The following is a 22,293-nucleotide window of genomic DNA, read 5'->3' as shown; positions in this document are numbered from 1 at the left end:
TGGCTGACATTAGCACAGAACCTTGCAAGTCGTCCCTGCGAACTGAGGCCTAGTGACAGACTGAATCCAGCTCCAGTTGGCTGCAGAGTCCAGTCCAGGACTTCAGGTGCCGGCTCTGCAGTTGCTGGGACTTTCAAGATTGGTTTTGTATATTTTGTTTTATTTTCTCTATTTTTATTGGTAGCACTAGTAAAACATTTTTAATTCTTCCAACTCTCTTCTCTCTGTCCTTCTTTTCCTCCCAATCGCCTGTCGTTACTGGGAAGGGGGGAGAGGGAGGGGCTGAAGGGAGAAAGGGGGGGCAGAGGGGGTTAACAATACATCTGCCATGGTTTTATTGTCACCCCTCAATCAAACCTCGACAGACATAAAATAATTAACCCATTTATTTACAGTAGACTTAATTTTTAAAAGTGAATTTGAATAACTTGATAACTGTGTAAATCCTGAAGAGCTGTTGGTATAAACGCATAATAATGGCAGTGCTACCTGCGGAACACAATTCAGGCACACAGCCCTGCTCAGGTTACCGACTGCCGGCCACTACCTCATGTTGAGACTGGCTGCTATGATGTGACGGCGCTGTTGCAAGCAATTTTCACATGTAAACCATTGGGCTGAATTTAAATAACCTGTGAACACTTTAACAAGTCAGACCAAAGGATACAAATGAAGTTTAGTAGGTGTGTGTTCCTATAATTCGTGCACAGCATCTCTCACGGAAATATGTTTGAGATGCCGGCCTGCATGCTTTTCTTTCTGTAGTCTGAAGAGAAGACAATGAGTCTTTCCTCTGCTGAACTCCAGGCTGCTCAGAATTCATTCACTGACTTGACCTGGAAAGCTGACAAAAAAGATCAGTGTAGAGTCCGTCAGCTCCACCTCCTCTCTTCCTCCTTTTGTGAGTTTCCACTCCTCCCTTTGATATTTTATGTAAATATTACAGTTGCCTGTAATAGCTGTCGCTTTTGTGTCAGTGGTTGCAATAATTCTCCATCTCCGCTAACGTACTAGACAAATGAACCAAAGAACGGTACCATTTCCCAGGGAATATCCTTGTCTGACTTCAAGCTTCCACCAGTATTGTCAGTGTTAGTATGAATAGCAGAAAGCCTGTAAAGAGCCTTCAAACCTAAAGATTCATTAGAAGAACCTGCTTTTTTTGTCCTTTGCAGCCAATGCTTTCAGTCTTACCCATCACTATTCCCCTGGTGAAGCCTATCGCTCTCCACTGTCACACATTATGCATCTGCTTCTCTTGCTTTTAATATTCTTAATACTTACCTAATGTTCTCTTTTTTTTGGCACATTACTACTTTTACTAACTTCTTTATTCTGGAAAACTGCCAGATACATCAATTCTCTGCAGTGTCTTTTTTTCCTCCCCTTGGAAGTTGCAGGCGCGCAGTCCGGCTGCTTTGCTTGCCCCGGTGATCTTGATATGAACTGATTGTCCTTCATTTAGTCCACACACTCTTGCTTCCAGCTTACAAGGGAAAGGTGTTCACTTTGTGTGTAATTCAAGCTGGGGGGAACTTGAGTTTAAGATCACGTTTTCTGTGTAAGCAAGATCCTTAACTCCACCAAGTTTCAGGGACTCATACTTCTTAAACCTATTTACAGCTTTTCTTATCTACAGATGGAAACACTATCTAGTTGGCTGGGTTCTTGAAGTGTTTTAAAGAAAACTGCTGGAAGGGCTATGAGCTAAAGCCTATTTTGTCAGGTAATTCGAATTTATGTTCTACCCTGACTGCATTTCCCAATGTCACCAACACTCATGTTCAAACCCGTGGGGTCCTTCTTTGCAGACACTGGGAAATCTTTTAAGCGTTGACCGATGACAGATCTCTTTGGCAGCTGTAGACACCCATTATTAAAAGAGACAATTTGCTGAATATTCCTACATGTAGAAAGAGGTTTTCAAGTGGATGCAATTTACATAGCGTGTGCTGATGTGCAGTTTGTCGTAGGGAAAGATACTTCTTTTTGTACGGAAGAACACAGCTGAAGTGTCAGCAAAGGCTGCAGCGTGCAGTGGCTGAATGACTCCGGATACACGGTATCAAAAATACCACTTTGAATGGTAAATCAACTTCAGCCCATTTTGTTTTGGTTTTAATCAATATATGAATATATTTTTACAAAGTTACTGTGTGGACCCAGTCCATTCTAGTCACCCTTTTTCTGTTGGCACAATCTCCATGAGATGTCTGGGCTCATGTAACTCTACTTATTATTTACTTTTACTTTACAAACAGCTGTGATATTAGAAGATGTTATGCTATTAGTCCATGTCGTTTCTCATTTTCTTTCTTCAGAGTAACTTGATGTCCCACAGTGCGAGAGTATCACTATTTTAGGCAAATTGGACACCCCTATATGAAAATATTTGAGAGTAGTTATAAAATAAAGGAAGATATATTCACCCTTTAAGGGTATAATAACATCAGAAGTTTTCAGCATTTGGTAGACTCAGTGGTCCTGTTGTCCATAAAGAGATCTTTAGGGAAGTACAAATATTTAATGTAATCTATTTTACGTTTTATTTAATCTATTTCTTATTATTTTGTAGTTATTCATACAAATACGGAAATCAAAGCCAAGTAGATGAGACAAATGCAGTTTGTTCTCCTACAGACAAGGCACCTATGGGAATAAACTAAATGTGACCCTGAGAGCTGTCAAAACAAATTAACTGGTCAGGAACCATCTAAACTAATTCAAATTTAAACTGCATAAAACTAAAAAAGAGAGGTCTTTCAGCTGTCATACTTAACATTTAGACCTACAATGTTTAGAGAATGAGATGTACCTTCAATTTATTTTTCCTAAAGCACAAACATATTTAAAAAATAAACAGTAATGTCTGAAGCATTACTGAATTATTGCCAACAGCCAGAACGAGCTAAAAAACAAAACAAAACACCACAAAAACCACCAAGCAAATAAAATCAACTAAACAAAGCAACCAACCAATCAGCAAACAAACAAAAATGAAAAAGGAAAAAAGACTTCTTTGGAGATGGAAATTAATTCAGGAAGAGTTATCATAACTGCCAAACTGGTAACGTGGTTACTGGGAATTTAAGTTGTAAGCAAAACCAACCTTCATTTTCCAGGCAGATGAGCCAAATGCCACAGGAGAGTCTTAAATCACAGCTACTTTCTTGGAGTGAAGTCCTTTTGGTGAGAAAGGTAATTTCTCATGCAAAAAGATACAGTCTATATTCTGAAAACTGGCCAAATCATAATTGTGAAATTCAATGTGAACAAGAAATATCAGGAGGTTGTAAAATGCTAAAGTCAGCTGTTAGGGAGAAAAGGTTCTGGTGACTATTATGAGTTATGGGACAATTTCGTAGAAATACAAGTTCTGATATCATTCTTGACTACATACATTACATAAAATTGACAATATCAAAACATGAGGCAATTAAAGATCCGGTTCACATTAAGACTGCAGTCAGAAAAGCTTCCAGAATATATTTCCCTGGGATGACCCTAACCTTTGTTGAGGATCTCACCATCTGTATTTTGTAGTAAATGTATTACTAAATAATAACCATGCTCATTCCACAACTGCTGAAAATACAGCGATAACCAGATGCTCCACACCCAAGCTCGCGAGCCCGTCTGCAAAGGTTTGACACTCGAATGTACTTGTTCGAGTACTCGTTTGAATTGTATAATAAATGTTCATAATTGCACCCAATTAATCCAAGGATTAACACCACAGTGAAGATGTAGATACACAGTATGAGCTATTGACCACAACAGTGCACCAGATGTATCGGAAGGAAAAAGACTGTTTTCCCAGCCAGATTATAATTCTACTGAAGGTTACCTTCAAATCTGTTGGCTTTCTTCCGGAATTGATAAATGATATGGCCAGTTGGAAGCCTGTAACATTTAGGAAAAGATGTTATCTGTAAAAGCTCTACAGAAAAGTACATTCTATCATTTTTTCTGATCTGACCTTCCACGTAGTTGTTGTCTATCAGAAGGGACAACCACAAGCGTTCCAAAGAACCACCAGAGAAGTCCAACTCCGATACTCCAGGTACTGTGCTAATTCTGAGAGGTGCTGTTCTCTGATATATGAAAACCACTTTTTTCTGACTCTCAGCACAGCCAAGTTATTTTGTACAGCAGTTGTTTAACTGGGTCTCCCCTCGTGACCCTCCTGTCATTTCTTTTAGCAGCTCCCTTCATAAAAGCCCACTTGCTGCAGGTATTGATTTCTACTCTGCTTGCTCCCTAGAGCTTCCCTGTATCACTTTTATGATGCTTATAATAGCAATCCTCTTTTGCAAAGTGGAGATCCCATTTATAATTTACGTGTTTGCCTATCAGAGCAACCACATGTTTTTATTAGGTTCTGTTCTCATTCCGACTTTGCTTTTGATGACATTCTTGCCTTGGTCCAAGAAAATGGAAAAATTGTGCGAATTTGGCTGGACTTTTGTGTATTTCTGAAGACCTTCATGAACCGGCGATGACAAGAGTGGATCCAGCTTCAGCTGATCTCCAAAGATGACTGAATTCAGCTGCTGAATTCAGGATGAGCAAGATCAGACATTTCAGGAAGAGAACACAAACATCAGTTTGCATTTAGGGATGCTGGGATGCTGCTTCCCGTGTTCGAAACACTCAGTCTTCTGGGACAAAATGTACCGAGAAATGAGCCCTTGCAAGTCTATCTCCGTAAAATCAACAAAAAGAATGTCTTACAGAATCAAATTTCTTATAATTTTATTCCTTTTTATCCCCCCTTAATGTCTTGCTTTCATTTTCTTCTGATGAAACACTTAAAATAGAGCAGTTGGTTAGAAAATCAGAACCGAAGTGAAAGTTTTCTGACTCAGATGTAATATGTTAGTGTTCCACATTCTAACTATACCTTTTAATTTTGTAATAAGCATTAGTGGAAGGGCTGACAAATGGCAGAAACCTGGAAAAAAGTGACAGAAGAATTTTCCGCTCTTCTTTTTCTTTTCCCCTGCTGCCCACAAAGAGCAAAGGAAATATGTGAGATGACATCAGCGAGGAAAAAATAGAATCAAGAGGGAGAGATGTGATGGAAATTCCTATAAAGTCTGTTCTGTGATTAGAGGTATCGTAAAGCTTATGAAGAAATGCTGGGGATTGCCTGGAGTTTTCTTCTGACTCAGAGGCATCATCACACGGTGGGACAGACAGCTGGAGTCTGTGTGAAATGACAGTCTTTTCCAATAAACTTATTACAGCAAAAGGAAAAAAATATTCTATGCATTTCTTCAATTAAAAAGAGCTAGGATGGGTAGCCTGTTTTGAACTGAAACATGCAAAAAACCACTGCTTTCTACATATCCATGAACTAATTAAAATCTACAGCGCAGGGAATACCAAGAGAGAAATGAGAAAATTCTATGTATTCAGTTAATGCCCAACACTCAGTGTCAGGTTTTTCTTGTCTTAAAGGTCTGTGCAGTGCAGAACTGAAAAGAAAGTAAGCACAGTATTCTTAATCTATTAAATTGCCAAAATAAATATTTTTGAGTGTAGGACTGGTTATGAAGAGATAGTTCTCTGCTTCCACATTGTAAAATGGGAGATAAGAGAATGAGAAAAGCAGGAAGTTTCTGAGCAACATTAAGCAACATACCCCTGAAATAATTTTGGTTTTTGCACATCGCCCATGGCTTTAGTTCTGGAAGTTCCACACCTATAATTAATGCCCAAAGAAACCATTGTTTTCACCTTCTTGAAGGCAAGAAAAAATATTGTTCACTGGAAACATGAAGACAACCTGATATCCTTGCCCTGAGAATGAAATTTCCTGATTCTGTTTTGCCACCAGCGTAATTGTGTCACTTCAAAGGAGGCAGGAAGATCTCAAATGTGTCTCCTCTCCCCATCCCAAGGCCCCGGGGCTTCAGCTACTGCTGCCATCTCAAGGCTGGCACCCCCGGCAAAATGTATGAAAGTCTGTCATTAAATACTTATTTAGATTTCAGAATTCAAGGTTGGAATTTGTGATAAAGTGTTAGACTCTCAGTGCACAAAGAAATACCGGAAGTTTGGCTGAGGAGGTGTGCTGTCCTGTTAGAATAATTTTCTGCCTAAAAATTCCGTATTTCCTTGCAAAAAGGGCACATTAAAAAGGAAGACTAAGGAGTTTTGACAAAGATGATGACAGAGCTTTTGAATGGTTCTATGTCAGAATATTCTTCATTTTGCTATAATTCTCCTTGGTGGTGCTTACACTTCTTGGCTTAGTGTACATGCTGGTTGAGGACAGATTGTTTTGGTTTGTTTTGATGTTTTTTTGATCTTTGCATCTTCTGCTTTTGAAAAGGATCAACCTTCTAGGCCAACACTTTCTACAGGGTAATGACGTATATCACAAAGACCCAGCTGTATCTTTCCAGAAGAGTTGGCTGTTCAAACACAATGTTCGAGAATTGCATTATTTGATGTTTTCTCATCTTGCTCTTCCTCCTCCTTTACGAATTTCATACTGATGTATTTTTTTTTTAAGGATAACATCAAAGAAGCCTGTACGCATGTCAATCCCACGGTGATACTTTGCACACCGCTCGCGTTCGTGTTATGGAAATGGGAGAGAATCACTGGTAGGAAAAAGCTGCTACAAAGCAGGTAGTGATTTAATGAAAAGCACAAAGATTGAAAGGGGTTTGCCAGAGCCCCGTGTGATGTGAATGTTAAGAAGCCCATTCACGTCACCAGCATCCCTGCTGCACCTCCCATTCTCCCTCCTTTTTCAAGCCAACCTGAATAAAGGGAACTATGAGCTCAGGAAAACCTTAAACTGTGTCGTCCGTCTATCCACAATCAATGCAGGACAGTTCATCATTTTTTTTAACTAAATTAACTTTTTTTTTGCCGTGTCTGCATCTCTTTTGACACTGGAGCAACATAAGACATATTTAGAATTTAGTTACTTTTGGAAAACTGTATTTCTACACTCAAAAGAAAAAAAAAAAAGGTTTTTCTTTCGAAGAGGAATGTTCAGGTAGTACATATTTAAATAACGAAAGTGTGCCTAATGCATAGTTTAACATGTAAGTTTAGCTCTGAGGATCTGATCTTCTCTTGAAGCACTGAAAATGTGAACTAATGCAGCTGAAAAAAAAAATAAAGTAAAACTGTAAAGCCACTATTAAATGAGAGTTTGCTGGAGTCAGGAATTTCTGCCCAAAATTGTTTGGGGATTGCAGCCAAGCTAAACCTATAGGTGTTGGAGTTCACAGAGCCAACACAGTTTTTGGCTCAGCAAGTCTACAAATTTTATCTTAATTCTTTTTCAAAAAGATAAAAAAAGTGCTTTTGCCATTGGGGCACTTCAGTTCCACCAAACGCTATTGATTTGTTGAGTTTGTTCCTTCAAGGACACAGTATAACACTAAACAGCACCATGTTCTACAAGCAGTCCCACTGATCTGACTGCGCCATTCAGGGTCACCTGTGGGTGAATAAAGTAGTTTTAATTATCCAATATGAAAAATTAAAGTGGATTTTCCTTTACATTTAATAAGGGAGAATTCCTTTTGTTTCCAAACCAGATTGTTTTTGTAAGCAATGCGGCACAAATCCATTCACAGTTGGACACAGTGATTTGCAGTGGAAGTGTACCAGTGCTTTACATTGTGGGGAGACATAGGAGAATGAGGCATCATTCCATTTAAGTGGGGGTTGTTTCTATATATAGACTGTCATTACCAAAAAGTCCATTGTAACAGTACCTAACCTGTTGCATCCTTCAAAATAAATGAAATATCCAAGTAATTAACACTGGAAAAAGTAGAATGGATGGTAAAATACTTCACTTTATTAAAATTTGTTCTGGCACCACATGATAGAGGAAACTAACATTTTTATAGATTTTTTTGATTTTTTTAATCTAGCAGTGGCTTTCTTACCATAAGTAAATAGACTGTAGTATTTAAGTGCCTTTGAATTCCAAGGGATTTGACACCCCCAAGTGTAATTTAAGGCTTTTAAAATTAATAAATATTTTCTAAAAATATACTACAGAATAAATCACAGTATAATTACTTAGCTTTTCTTGCCCTGTGTCTGAGAAGTTTTCTATAATTCTTATCCACTTTTCTTGTAGAAAAACTTTATTACATCAAGAAAGAATATAAATAACAACATATTTTTGATTTATTTTCACATCCTCTTGTTTTCCTCACCATCCCTCTCTGCCTCATCCTAATGCAAATCAAGAAGTTAATTTGCATGCATTACTTTAATTTCAAGCTTGATAAGATTATATTGTTAAATATCGGCAGTACGCTTTTTTACCAATAGATTCTTCTTCAGCCACATATTTTTGCAGTGGCAAATTGCAGCTAAAGTCAATGGACATTGATTTCTAGCTGCTCTGTAGAATTTCAGATTTCTTCCTGACTGACCTGCTAAAAATAATTAGCTATTTCCTTATGCTGAAGTGACAGCTACCTGCGAAACAGCAGGCATTCTCAACACTATGCAGCCTAAGGCTTTTTTTCTTAAATTACTAGTATAATGAAGATTGCAGCAAGTCATACTTGTTGAATAAATTGTGAAGATGCTTTAGCTTAACAAATCAAAGATGAAACCAAATACACTAAAAAAGGAACAGAGAATTAATAATGTTTTGCCATAGGCTCGGGTTCACAAAGTACTTGGCTTATGACGACCAGACTATGTGATTTTGTTTCCATAAATGATTCCTGGTTAATACTTGGGCATGAATTAGTTTGTGACCTATCAATGATACCTGTAAGGGTTGTTGGGCCTTAGACAACAAAAAGGTTCTCTCCATCATGGCTTGGGGATAACACAACACAGTATCATTAGGTGAAAAAACATCAGATATATGTATTACTGAATGAAGATTCATTATGTTCAAGCTGCACGTGCTCGTAATAAGAGGTTGACCCTTTGGCCAAACAGGTTGCTCCACAAGTGCAGGAGGAGTGGAAAGGGTGGCCACAGGAGTGATTCTTAGGGTCAGCAGGGAAGACTCAGGGACCACGGCAGAACCATCACCTCGTTTGCCTTATCCCCTGTTCACTGGGCTTCTACCCCTCCTGGGTATACACCTGAGCTTTTGTACCAAGACTTACATTAGTATGTTTGTACTAAGCAAATTCATACCAAGTCTTGACATTGCAGTACAATATGGATCCACAACATACGCACATTTAGAGAAGACAATTTCTGGCACACAAAAATCAGTGTGCCATAAAACATCTTCTGAAAATTAGTTTTGACAAAAGATATGTAAGTTATTTTCTACTTCTAACATGTTTCAGAATAAGTCAGTAACTTGACAAGCACTGCATATGCTTTTGGAGAGCTGCGGGGCTCAGCAGGGATAGTAAGGAGCTTTCCTTCAAGAGGGAATTACACAGAGCAGTCCACCTGAAGGCCTCAATTCTATCATTAAAAAGACGTTTTTGTATTCTTGTAACAATTGGCTGATGATTCCCAACCCATACGCTTGTACCAGATGTCCGAACTTTCACGGGCCCAATTGTATTTATTCCTTCAGATAAACTATTTCATATTACTTAATAATAATAAAGATCACAATTTTAATTCTCATCACTTCAAATCCAAACACAGAAAATATGATTTATAAGAAGCTTCAATTTTTCCCCTTGTCTAATGGGCTTCTTCTGTGCTGTGTTTAGGATTTGGGATGAGAATCATGTTGATCATCTCCCTGATGAGATGATCCACATGATCCACATGATCCACAACAGAGTTATATACGTGCAGAAAAAACGCTTCCATCTTGAAGACGTGATTTCTCCAATGATGCCATTGCTGGCCATATCTTCTGTCCTGAAGCAGTTTCCCTGCATTGTGGAACAACAATTGTGATTCTAAAGTGCAAGCACCCAAAATGAAATTTTAGACCTTGTATGTGCTACAGACACTCCCGGTAATAACCACCATTTCTCTGCATTTCACCGTGTCTACCTGTCACTTCTAAGAGTTGTTGCTCTCAAAATACTTATTGCCTGTAAAGCTCAGAACCTTTATCAGCATCACACTCAAACTTCTCGTATCTCTTTCAGTCTCTACCAACTCTGTTTGTCACTGTGGGCATTCCCTTTAACAATCCAAAAATTCCCTGAACCACGCAACAGCAGAGTTTTGTGTTGAAATACTGCTATATCGGACACACCAGAGCCTAAAAGAAGTTAATAGTCCACAATGTATACCAGGTCTCCATTGCTATTTCACAGTAAATATTGCTTTGTCCCAGGTTACTTGAGTTGAAAAAGAACCTCACAAGCGGCAGGATGTTAATAACGACCCTACATTTACATCATGTCTCTCATGTTGGATGTTTTAAACTCTGTTGTAAAAGCTGCACGAGGACAATGTTATCCTTAACTGAATTGCCAGCTGTGGACTGAACTGTGATTGTTGTTTAAAGCAGAAGTGAACAGCCCAGCACAGGGAGAGCAGATAGTGCAATCTACCTACCCACTTTCAATAAGAGCAGACGAGCGTACAAGTTTTAACAGTGTTTTTCAAAGCATTTTGACAGCTTTCCATCACCTAAGTCTCTTGGAAACTCAGTTTAGATCACATGATGTGATCACATCAGCAAAAAAAAATAGAAACGTCACCATGATGACTTGGTTTAAAACGTATGTAGAAAAATGATCATTTTCTGAATCATAAACATAATATTTAACTTTATATTAGTGTTTCTAATCTGATGTATCTGCAAACTGGTGCCTGTGTATCTGTATATAAGCAGTGTTTTTCAACAACAGATGTGTGATTGCCTGTGTGGTTTTTATCAGAAGCCATACCTGCATTTGCCTATAACTGCACTAGACTACTAGATCCTCTTTCAACCGTCCCCTAGGTAGGTTTTTTTTTCAACTCCTCCTTGTCTGTGAGTGTTTATCTATTTTTTGAGTCAAACTGATGAGTTAAAACACAGGAGCTGGAAACAGAAATTGCACAGAGGCAAAATAGAAACTAATGAACATTGGAAATAAGCGTGGATTTAATAAACATTGCTTCTTTGCTGGCTACTAGTTGGTTCTGTCAACTCTTGGTAGATCACTATAAATATTAAATTAAAAAAAAAAAAAGAGAGAGAGAATAAAGAGAATATAGCGATGCACAAATGTACTGTGATCTAAAATGTCCCTTGAGAATATTTCCTAATTATACTGCTTGATCAGTTTTATTACCTTACCCAGAATAGCCAGTCTACAAGATATACTGACACTTCTGTATAGAGAATGCTACACTGTAATAATGGATTTATTTTTACGTAGTTGTGTCTCATTTACTAGTCTGACTTGTGGGCCAGGTTTACCTGTATGCCAGATTCACTCATATGAGCTCAAATTAATAAAGAAACACCAGAACTTCTTGTTCTGGCTTACTGTACAAGTGGTATTGACAGCCATCCGGATTGAAAGCAACACAGATGATAATGCATCTATCACCTATAAATACTACTGAATTTCTATATTTTCAGTACAAATCTCAGATAATGTCCCTTTCCTAAGATCAGTACAGATAAAGAGATGGTGGGATGGACCTTAAGGGAAGACCACAAGTTTTCTTCAAATACGTAATTTCCAATAATTCTGAGGCATCGCGTGAATTTCTCTCTGAGCACAACTGGTCATCTAGACATGTACATCAAGTTTACTGAATAATCCTGCCTACAGAAAGTGGTAGGATGACCCTCAGACTGAAACAACATGAAATAATCTTAGCTTCAAACTCCTCTGTACTTCTTGGACACAATCTAGAAATTGAGTTTGTTTTTAACTCCCCAAAGAATCACAGTTCCCACTTCAAAATGTACTTTTTTAGAATAAGAAGTTGGCCAATATTTTAATATATTCACTAAATGGCTCTTTTTTTTTTTCTTTTTTCTTTTTTTTTTTTTTTCCCTGGGAAATCTGTATTCTTTCTTTGCACCAAAACTAAAAAATGTAAATTCTGTTATCATTTAGGGAATGCTTAGTCATGGAGCTTCATTATCATGCTTTGGGGATGGTAGCTGTGTACTAGAAAAAGCTATTGGCTCCATAAGAATTAGCGATGGTCTGATAGACACATCATAATTAATCCTGGTACATCTCGAACTGCTGGAAAATTACAATAATTGTGTTAGTATTTTATGTAATTTATGAATTTTGTATATAATTGTGGCCTTCTTAATCTTCTTCATGAAACTTTCTCATCAGCTTGAGGACAGCAGTCCCAGGTGTGGCTTGCACAGATAATATGAACTCAGGCTTGCCCGGATGCCTATCAGGGTTAACCATGGATGCAGCTTATTTCCCTCTGCTCTTTCACCATTGTCGTTGGCTTCATTATGAGAACAAACCATACTGTTTAATTTTGCTGGTGGCATTGCCCTTTCGCGTGGCAGCTTACCAGTTTGCAAGCAAATATTGAAATATTGTCCATCATTTTATGGGAATTCCAGCTATTAAAAACAAGTGTGACATTAGACAATCAGCAGGGCAGTGTGACATTACATGGAAAAACCAAACAGCTTTGGTTCACATGGAATTTCTGCCTGGACGTATGACATGGAAGCTGGAGACCTATCAAAGACATTAATGGGGTACTTAAATACCTTTGAAAACAAATGCCTTTGAAAAAATGCCAAGGGTTATGTGGAATTAATTCAATCCAAATGCCAGGATTCCTTATATATCAACATCCTTTTACTGAAAAAGGTTTTCATAAAAAAAAATAGGAAATAAAAAATAAGATTTTAACAATAAAGCATGCTATTTTAACACTGGAGGACCTCACAAAGGTGACCTTATCATTGAAATAACTGCAAAACTACCTTTAGCCATGTAAAATTTATGGAACTTCACAGTGGAGAGAAGATGCAAAGAGCAGCCCACAATAAACAGGGAATAGGAAAGCTTTTTTTTCACATACTAAGTGATATTGATGGTTTCTTGAATGATTCAGAGATTGAATTAAAACACTTTCATTGAATGATCATTTGAGCAATTTGGTTTCTAGTTAAAGTATTTCCTCACTTGCTGATACGCAAATAATGATTTCTGCTGCTACCACAAAAGCTACTGATAATTAGTTCTGAGAATGATCAGAAAAACAAGAAACAGCTCATAAGATCTCCCAGTGCATCTTTCTTTCAGTGCATGATGGTTTCCTTAGCACATCTCCTAGTGGTTTTAGGTCCACTTTTGAAAGTCTCAAGAAACGTTTTCCTCCATTTTCCTAAGAAAACTGTAATTATTTCAACAATTATTATCTACTTTTCTATTTCCCACGAGAAAATTTCCTGCCTCTCTATGTATGGTTATGATTTCCCTGGTTTATGATTTAGATTTTTTTTTTTTCATTTTTGATTGATTATTCGCTAATTCTCTTCATTTTCCCAAAATTTATGTTCGAAAATACAGCACCTTTGAGCTACTGCACTAAGTGGATCCATTTCTTTTTAAGACATTCAAGCAGCGAATATTCTAAACTTTTCTATTCATTCTGAACTTCTCTTACATTGCCTGTTCTCTTGAACTTTATGATTCAAATACAAGGTTCAAAGTGTGTTTTCTCTGCTTTGAATGTATTTTACCTCTATAAACCATCAAGTTGTTTTCTGTATAACTAAGGAAAATTCTCAGCGTGGCTTGGCAATGAAAAATTAAACTCTTTTGGCAATGAGCAATTAAAATCTCTCCTTACTGTTCTGTAATTTAGGCCATTTTCATCACAAGCTCGTTGTTCATGCTGAGTGATCAATAACAGATGCCTACATGTCTTCCCTAGTTTTAGAAACATGCCCACTGCAGCACATCCCTCTCTACTATATGTTCCTCCTCATTGCAAAGAATTTCATAAACAGATACCATTCTTGAACCACCTCCCCTGTGTCTTCCAGGCAAGCAGCATTTCACCCTCTGAAAGAGAAGCGAGAAGCATCTTTGATATTTACAGCAGATTTCAAAGTAGAATCAGTGAAGCACCAATATTTACCATCTTCCAGCTGCACCTTAAAGCCACAACAAGTTGTGCTAAGGCTCTTTAGGCAAGTGGTTTTCAACTTGCTCAAATTCATCTGACGCTGTTGAAATGGTGACTGTTTATTTATAAAAGAATACTCTGATGGAATTGCATGCATCTGCAACGTACAGAAGTACCCCCAGTTTGCTGAGCTTAAGATCAAAACTTTCTGATATACCTCACTTCATTTTTGTTGTCTGCTAATGATTAGTATGGACATGTTTTTGTTATTTTGAAAATAAATTTTTGAAAAAGTAGAAGTATTTGCATTTCAGGACAGACAGTACAGTATGGCAGCTGAGCTTTGTGTTATTTTGCATATCACCCCAACTCTGTACTACAGCACAGGAAAAACTCCTGCAAGGGACTGGACCCTGACTGGAGAATATTGGGGAGAGGGGAGAAAAAGATTTTATCATCCCTATTTTGTTTCTTCCATTCTTTTCTCCTATTGCTCTCCCTTCATTGCCTTCTGGATTTTGAATGCAGTTCACTTCCAGATCACTGCAACTCTCTCTGAGATATTTAAGGGTTGAGTTAGAATTTTTTTAATGTTAAATGAATGAATTACTTCACAATCTGATGATTACTTCCCATCTGATTATGAAAAAGGCAGGAAACATACTACTAGAGAATAATAATAATAATAAGGATAAACAAGAGGAGAAGGACAAAAAGAGACCACTGGAAGCTGGTGGAGAGAGAGAGAGCTCTAACATGCTCTTCATTCAAGTGATAATTGCTGTGTCTGAGTTATCGAGCTGATGACACTACTATCTGTCTTAACTTAAACACAGGTAGTTCTGCATGTAAAGCAAAAAGCAGACGTGTCAAACTAATCCTTTCTATAGTTGTGGTAGTTTCAGTGTAGTTACAGAAGACACAATTTCTGCTTAAGGACTCCTGAGATCCATAGAGGTTTTCTGGGCTTTGGATGAATGAAAAAGGTGGGCGTGTTTGTAGAGAGTAAAGCTGAATGTATTCTGTAAAACTACTGGCTGTTACATTTTTATTTTAAACATATCACCTACATTATAACTAACATGCACCTCAGTCTTTTTATCATTCATTTTTACTGGAAAACAATTGCTGGAGAATTCAAGTAGGAAAAACCAAACATTGCATTAGACTTGAATTCTTCGGAGTGCATCACTATAGAAGGTCAACAAGGATACTTGTTGGGAGCTGCTTGAGTACTAGGTAATCAGAAATAATTCCATTTTGATTCATCACTAGAGCTCTTCAAAAATACAACCTTATAATTTTTTTCTTTTCTTTGAATCCTATAATGATAACTCACGAAGCTCCATCTTTCCAACTCCTGTCATCCCTACAATGGCATCAGGAAACAGGGGAAAGTTTCATGTTTAGTAAAAAAAAAAACAAACTGAACTACAAAAGAAGCATTTAGAAGATACATACAAAATCATTCTGGAGGAGAGGACGAATGTATGTTATTGCTTAGCAATATTCTATACTACTATACTTTATTAATTACAGTGCTTCATTTAATTAGTGTCACTAATTCCACCAGCAGAACCACAACCTCCATTGCTGTCAGCATGGCAGGACAGCTGTTCTCAGAGACAATGGCATTAAAAGGACAAGTTCTTTCCTTTTTAGCTTTTAAACCTTCGTAGGTGCTAAAATAATTTTGCAAAACACCTCAGGACAAACTGTAACACACTTTTTACTTTCCTGGCATATGCAAGCATTGCAATATTTATTGTGCCTCCTGCGTTTTCTTCTTTCATTACAAAAAGAAATGCAAGACATTAAACCCGTCAGAAAGAGATGTATGGAAATTTCATTAGGTAGGAATATTTCTTTACTCAAGCACATGAAGCGTCTGAGCCACAGTGCACATTTAAGAGACTTGTAAAAGCAATTCTGAAGTGTTACACTCAATGTTATGGTACACGTGTTGGTGTCGTTCCTGCCAAAGCAAGGAAAAATTTAGGCTCCAGATTTAGTAGGGCAAGAAAGCATTGTCAGGATTATGTCTAGGAAGAAACCATGGAATTATATTTTTGCATGGCAGGATCCAGTATCTTTGCAGTTTCTTGACATTCAGTGACTCATTTAATGTGATCTGAAAGTGTTACCCACAGGATCCAATTTATTCTGAATTCTGCTTCCTAATATGATGCATTGTGAAACAACACAGATTTGGAGAATTCTCTCCTTTGGAGAAATCTCTTCTGAATTTACATAGCCACTCTGTTCTCCCCATAATGGTAGAATCTGAAGAAAGTTGGGGATTTTGCATAATGTGTCTTAAGAACATATGGAAAGGTTACAAGACACAGCAATGCATGACAATTTTGTCTGGCCACCTATACTAAGGTTCAAGACAATAAAATCAATTTCTTTACATAATGACCTGGAAGATTAGTTACGCTGGATAAATGTGACTTGAGAGACATTCATTCAGCTCAGATTTCTCTCTGCAAGCAGAATCACATTTATTTAAAAGGTTTGAATCTATCTGCTTTATAGATAGGGAAATTTTAGAATAGATCCCTAAGTCTCCAGATAATGAATATAGACCATTAAATTGCTAATTTTTGCTGAAATCTTTTATGGAGACAGTGCTAATCCAGTTGGTTTTCGGAAGATACATAGACCAGTTTCTAACTGGTCCTCAGAAAGGTCCTAGTAACAATGAGGTAATAGTGATGGGGATGCAGAAATACCTCAGCCAGATAATTTCCATAGAATACTACAGCTGGACTCAAGATATGGATGTCTTTGTACAATACCCTACTCAGCTTGTGGGTCAGCCGGTCTTGGCACTAACTACGGCTGCGTGTTTACTGGGAAGGCTGAAAATGGAGTCCTGGACTCAGCAAAGTGTTTTGTTGTCTATCAGGCTGCCAGGGGTACACAGGTTGACTTAAAAGTGATGATAGTTAAAGCCTTGAAGGTACCAGTTCTTAGTTACCCTGCCAGTCTTCTGAGCTCTGTCTGGTATCTTAACCTCCTGGATTGAGAAGAATGGGCCTTTTGTAAAACGTTAGTAAAGACAGAATGGGTATATATTTGCAGTAAATTGTTTGTTTCAGTTTTGGAATTGGTCAGAGTAGAAGGAAAACGTTAAAAGCTTTACTTTAGAACTGCCTGAAAATTCAATGTTAATTCTGAGGCCATCTGGCCTTCAGTTCTCTTCAAAACCTATTTGTCTTCAGAACGAACTGAAAAGATGTTACAAAACCTGCATTTTTCTAAATAAGATATGACCTGGTTTATCTACTCAGGCTTCAAATGGTATCTTGTGAAGTCAAGTTCCTGCATTATGGGATTCTAAGGTCACAAAGGGAGATCAAGAAAGCTAAGTATCATCCAGCTCAGTGCCTATAATGCTGCTTTTGCAGTAGATCATAACATTTAGCTGTGTCTCCAGTATACTCTAAGATTTTATACATTATGTTCCATAAATGGAGGAGACTCCCTGGTTATGACATAGTGCTACAAAACAGGTAGTGATCTAATGAAAAGCAAAAGAAGCCGGAGAAGGGGTTTGCCGGAGCCCTGCGTGACATGAATGCTAACAAGTCCACTCACGTCATCAGCTTCCCCGCTCTCATCTCCCCCTCCCTCCTTTCCTTTCTCTTCTATGAGCCAGCTTGAAATCAGGGAATTACATGCTAAGGAAAACCCTTCAGCTAAATATATAATTATTCTGCACAGGATCAGTGCGGCACAGTTAATCAGTTTACCAACTGAATTAATTATTATTTTTTCATGTCTGCATCTCCTGTTGAGAGTGGCGAAATTCTAGATTTAAAGGGGAAAAACCGAGTTGCGGTTGTGAAATGAGTACCTGAAGCTGAGCATTTATTAGGAGGGAAACCTCCACTGCAGGCTGTTTTGGCAAGCAAACCTCACCATCAGTCCCCAGGACTTTGAATAACTGACTCCATGTGGAGTTATTACTTACAGGTACTTAAGAAATAACTGCCTTCTTATTTTAATTTTCAGCTGTTTATTAACATCCCATTCTCTGAAAGTCACAGCTCTGTTTCATTGCATTGTGTTTAATTTCATTTCCTTGGATTGTTTTGAAAAGTTAGTATTTATTTGTAACAAGGTGTCACTCCACTGTAAACGAGTTCACATTTTAAATGACCTACTTGCAAACTGCTTCACTTAGGAAGTACAAAATCTTAAGTGCTGCTATTTGTGAAAGTACAGAGAACACCTTTTAGATTCTACTTAAAATGAACACACAAGCTATCATGCTTTTATTAATTCTAAGTGCAAATAAGAGCCAGGAGTCATCATACTGCTCCTCTGCCACCCAAAATTCCACAAATTCTTTACAGGATTACCTTCCATGGTGCACACAAATTAGAACAGATGGCCTTTGGCTTCTGAGCGCTCCCTCTGACGAGTTGTTTGCAACTGCAAAGCGTCACCAAGTTTCACAGTAAATTCGAGATTCCTGGGCCAAAACACATTCCAGGTCTCCAGGTAGAAGTGTTACACACAGAAATATTGAAGTGCAGTTTGTCACTTACTTGTGTTAGTATGTTAAAATGAATCAAGGGGAAAACTGAGCAAGTTTGAAAACTACTCTGATTATTGATGTGCTTGCAAGCTTTATGGGTACCATTTGTTTTCCAGCAGTGCCACAACGGAATTGGAGCAAGGCAAAGTTCTTTCTCTTGAAGTGCCTTTTGGGTTCATAGCACATATCCCCAGGAAAACATTTAAGTTATGTAAGAAATGGGCACATACCAGGAGAAATGCTTACTCATTTTCTGAAGTGAAAACCATTTAGAGAAAACTATTTTTTTTTCAATTGGGAAAAAAAAAAAAAAAAAAAGAAAGAAAAGAAAAAAAGAATAGTGACTAAAAACTCTTGTTAGAAATATCTTCACAATTGATGTTTTTTGCTCCTCTGAAAACTTTTTTTTAACCACAGTGCCTTCTGGTGCGTGTTTGCTAAACTTTACCAAAAATTTTTGTTTAAAGACAATTTCTTTAACACACAGGTATCTAGAGTCTTAACTTCTAGATCCTCTATAAGCCTCAAGAATCGATTTCTAAAGACCTGCATGGCCTTTTCAGGTTGTCCACGTCATTAGGTGCACTTCCCAAGCTGAATTCCAGTTGAATGTGTTCCCAAGAGAGAGGATCATTTATTGACATGTTGCTTTCTATAGCAAAGGTGATATTTCACATTCATAGCACGGCAATATTTCTAAAATGTCTTTACTATACCTTTTAACGCTGTCAAAGTAGTGTACCCTTCAGTATAGCAGATCTACATAAAAGCTACCTTATCACTGGAGTATTACCAGCCATGCAGACCTTCAGCCCCTCTAATGCATTAAGAGCTACTTAGCAGAATGACTATAACTAACGGAGCTGACATACAGAATATACGTAAATGACAAGTAAACAGTGGGAACAACTGGGCATTTCTTTGTAAAGTAAGGGATTCACAAGTAGTTTTAAAGTAATTCTGCTATGCTTCTATTTGTGTACATTAGGTCTTTTCTTTGGCTACAACTGAAATATACCTTTAGGAAGGTAAACACTGGGATAAAAAAGAAGGGGTTTGTAATATTAGCATGGTAAAGATCATCAAATAAGCAGTTTTACTGTTTGTGGATCTGTAGCACTCTTGTTACCAAGGAAAATACCATTCTTGTGAATACTTCAGTGTCCATTGCACTGTCCCTATTTCTGTTGAAGCCCAGGGGCACATGCTCGCAACGCTCTCCCCGAGCCGTCCTTATGGATGCAGTCTGTACTCCTTGTACAGAAATTTAACTGACAGGCAACTACATATGTTTGAACCTTTTATTTGTATGACCATCTTGCTTCCCATGCTGTGCACTACACGTTATGGATAAATGTTAACCGAGATGTAATTAGTCTACATCGAAAAGGATAAAAAAGTAGCAGGAAGCTTTTTTAAATTTAGCAACAAGTATTATGCACACTTTGACATTTAATTTACATTATAATTCAAGTCATAAGCTAAAATAGCATAATGATCTGTCCACTTTTTAAATCTTAACATATTGAAAATAAAGGTGTGAATCAGAAAACTCTCCTCTGCACATGAATTAGGAATTGATTTCAAGTAATGACATTGGAGTATGGGAATCAATCCCGTATCTAATGGTTTCGGGATCCATCCTGATGACCTGCTTAAGACCTTCCAATTAAGCTGAGTTCACAAACACCTGACAAACAAACTACGCACATTCCCTTAGATACCATTAGCTTCATAATAGAGTGTGCTTGTAAAAGAACAGTTTGCTCATAATCGTAATGTGTCTGGTGAGCACCTCACCAGCCCAATTTCAGTTAAGTATGAAGACATACTTCAGCAAAATGAAATTAAGCCATTCTCTTATTAATCATAATACTTTGAAAGCTTTAAGGATATTATAGTGGGCATCCAATTCAACCCTCCAGTAAGTTCAGTAACCACATTACAAAAATCATTTCCATGAGTAAGGTACAAACAAAATTGGCATGTCTTCTCCTTATATAATGGAGATCCCTTCTAGCAGAAATTATTTGTCTGTAAGACAGACAGCTCATCAGTAGCAATGTATAACAACAGTAATGCATCCGACTGTGGAAATACATTTTTCCCCACTCTGGAGAGATTTGTCATCACTTATCATCACGAACAATTCTTCACCCTCCCATCCAACCCAGTCTGTTTGCAGCACAGCCAAGCATCGTAAGGCAAAACATGTCACAGCTCATGGCTGTGTTGTGAAACTGCGAATGTGCATGGAAATCATCATTCTGCCAAGTTATCGGGAAAAGAGTTTCCCCGGCAAAGCTGTGCTCAGCCCCGGTGCCAGTGAGGGACGGGGACGGGTTCAGGGACACAGATGCGCTGGACACAACGGCGGCACGAGCAAGAGCGGCTGGGAAGCCTGAACAAATCAGGACATGTCACTAAAGAAGCAGAATCCCCCAGTCCAGCCACCGGCACCTCACGCTGCTTGTGGTACCCTAAACTACACACAAGTGCTGCACAGCCACTGCATCAGATCACCTGATATGAGCAAAACACAGCTAATCAGGGCAAATTTAAAGCAACCAAACATAATAACGTTACACTGTGTAATGCATAAAGGAGCCATGAGACACAAACACTTTATGCCTGCATTTACCAACAAATGCATTTGATTCCTACTCAGTTCTCGGCAAAAATCCCAGCAACATGCTGCACAGCTTAAACAGCTTCTCTCCTCAGCTGTGTCTTTAAAAACTACTGTGCAAAGCAGCATACAGATTATTAAAACTGAATAAACTCTTCCCAAAACAAAGAATAGAGGAGCAGATATGTAAATTGCAAGGAACCAAAGTACAGACAATACATGACAATAAATGACCATACCTTTCATCCAATCCACTACTTGCTTGGGCGTCCACTTGCTAATAGGTTCCATAACGAGAGCCATCATCAGATCACTTTATCATTCACACCAAAATCAGAAAAAGGAGAGAAAAAAAAAATGTATCAGAGCATAGCTGGGCTAAGAGAGCTGTAGGATTTTACAGTGCAGTCCAAAGAGAAGATGATGCTTTGTCCCTCCAGGTTTCTCCCGCACTGATTCAGTAATGTATAAAATTACACTGCTTGATCAGCGCTGGCACCTCCCCCACTGCACACAGCCTGCAACACCCTGGAGCACAGACCGGGAAATGGTGCAGTACGGACAGACTGACTTACCACAGCCTCTGCCCGCTGATCTACTTATTAGACTGGCACAAAAATAAATTATATTACACAGAAAGCAATCCGAGCTGGCGCTATTCCAGACACCGAGTTTTAAGGAGCTTTATTCCGACAAGCTCTGGGATCTTCATCAGGGAAAATATCGGTACTGTAAGTTGATAGCAGATTGTCTTGGCTTCAGTGTGAATATGCTGACTGTCACTCAGTTTAAAGAGAAGACAGAAATATCAGAATATCACTTGGCATCTGGCAAAATGCTGAGCATCTCCATCTTTACAATACAAAATGTTGCTGGAGTCTTATACTATGTAATCATGTAATTCAGAATGTCACAGCAGAAAAAGTCTTACCCAAGAAAATAACTGTTGGAAGAAAACTCTTTTTTCTGGCCACATTCAGAGTCAATATATTTCCTCCTATGGGCTGTTTATTTTATAACGAAAGAATGGCAGCATCGAAGAGTCGATTTTTACTACTACAGCACTTTAATATAGAAAAGTATAGCAAGTCCTTTGATTCAAAGCACTGGGACC

At 38.0% G+C, this 22,293-nt stretch overlaps 1 protein-coding gene across 1 annotated transcript in view; it reads right to left on the bottom strand.

Annotated features, from left to right (window-relative positions):
• LOC309444301 (connector enhancer of kinase suppressor of ras 2-like) overlaps nucleotides 1-21,482 on the bottom strand; it is a gene marked incomplete at its 5' end in the record, with an annotated part of 168,646 nt that extends 147,164 nt beyond the window's left edge. The window contains one exon of the mRNA XM_082061999.1: nucleotides 21,419-21,482. Within this exon, the coding sequence (XP_081918125.1) occupies nucleotides 21,419-21,482 (64 nt within the window). The remainder of the gene's footprint in view (nucleotides 1-21,418) is intronic.
• Nucleotides 21,483-22,293: the final 811 nt, after the last annotated feature.

This window comes from Streptopelia decaocto (assembly GCF_964273445.1).
Source record: "Streptopelia decaocto genome assembly, chromosome: 10".
Taxonomy (NCBI): Eukaryota; Metazoa; Chordata; class Aves; order Columbiformes; family Columbidae; genus Streptopelia; species Streptopelia decaocto.
Note: the sequence above shows the minus strand (reverse complement) of the source record. Positions and strands in the feature narration are given on the sequence as shown.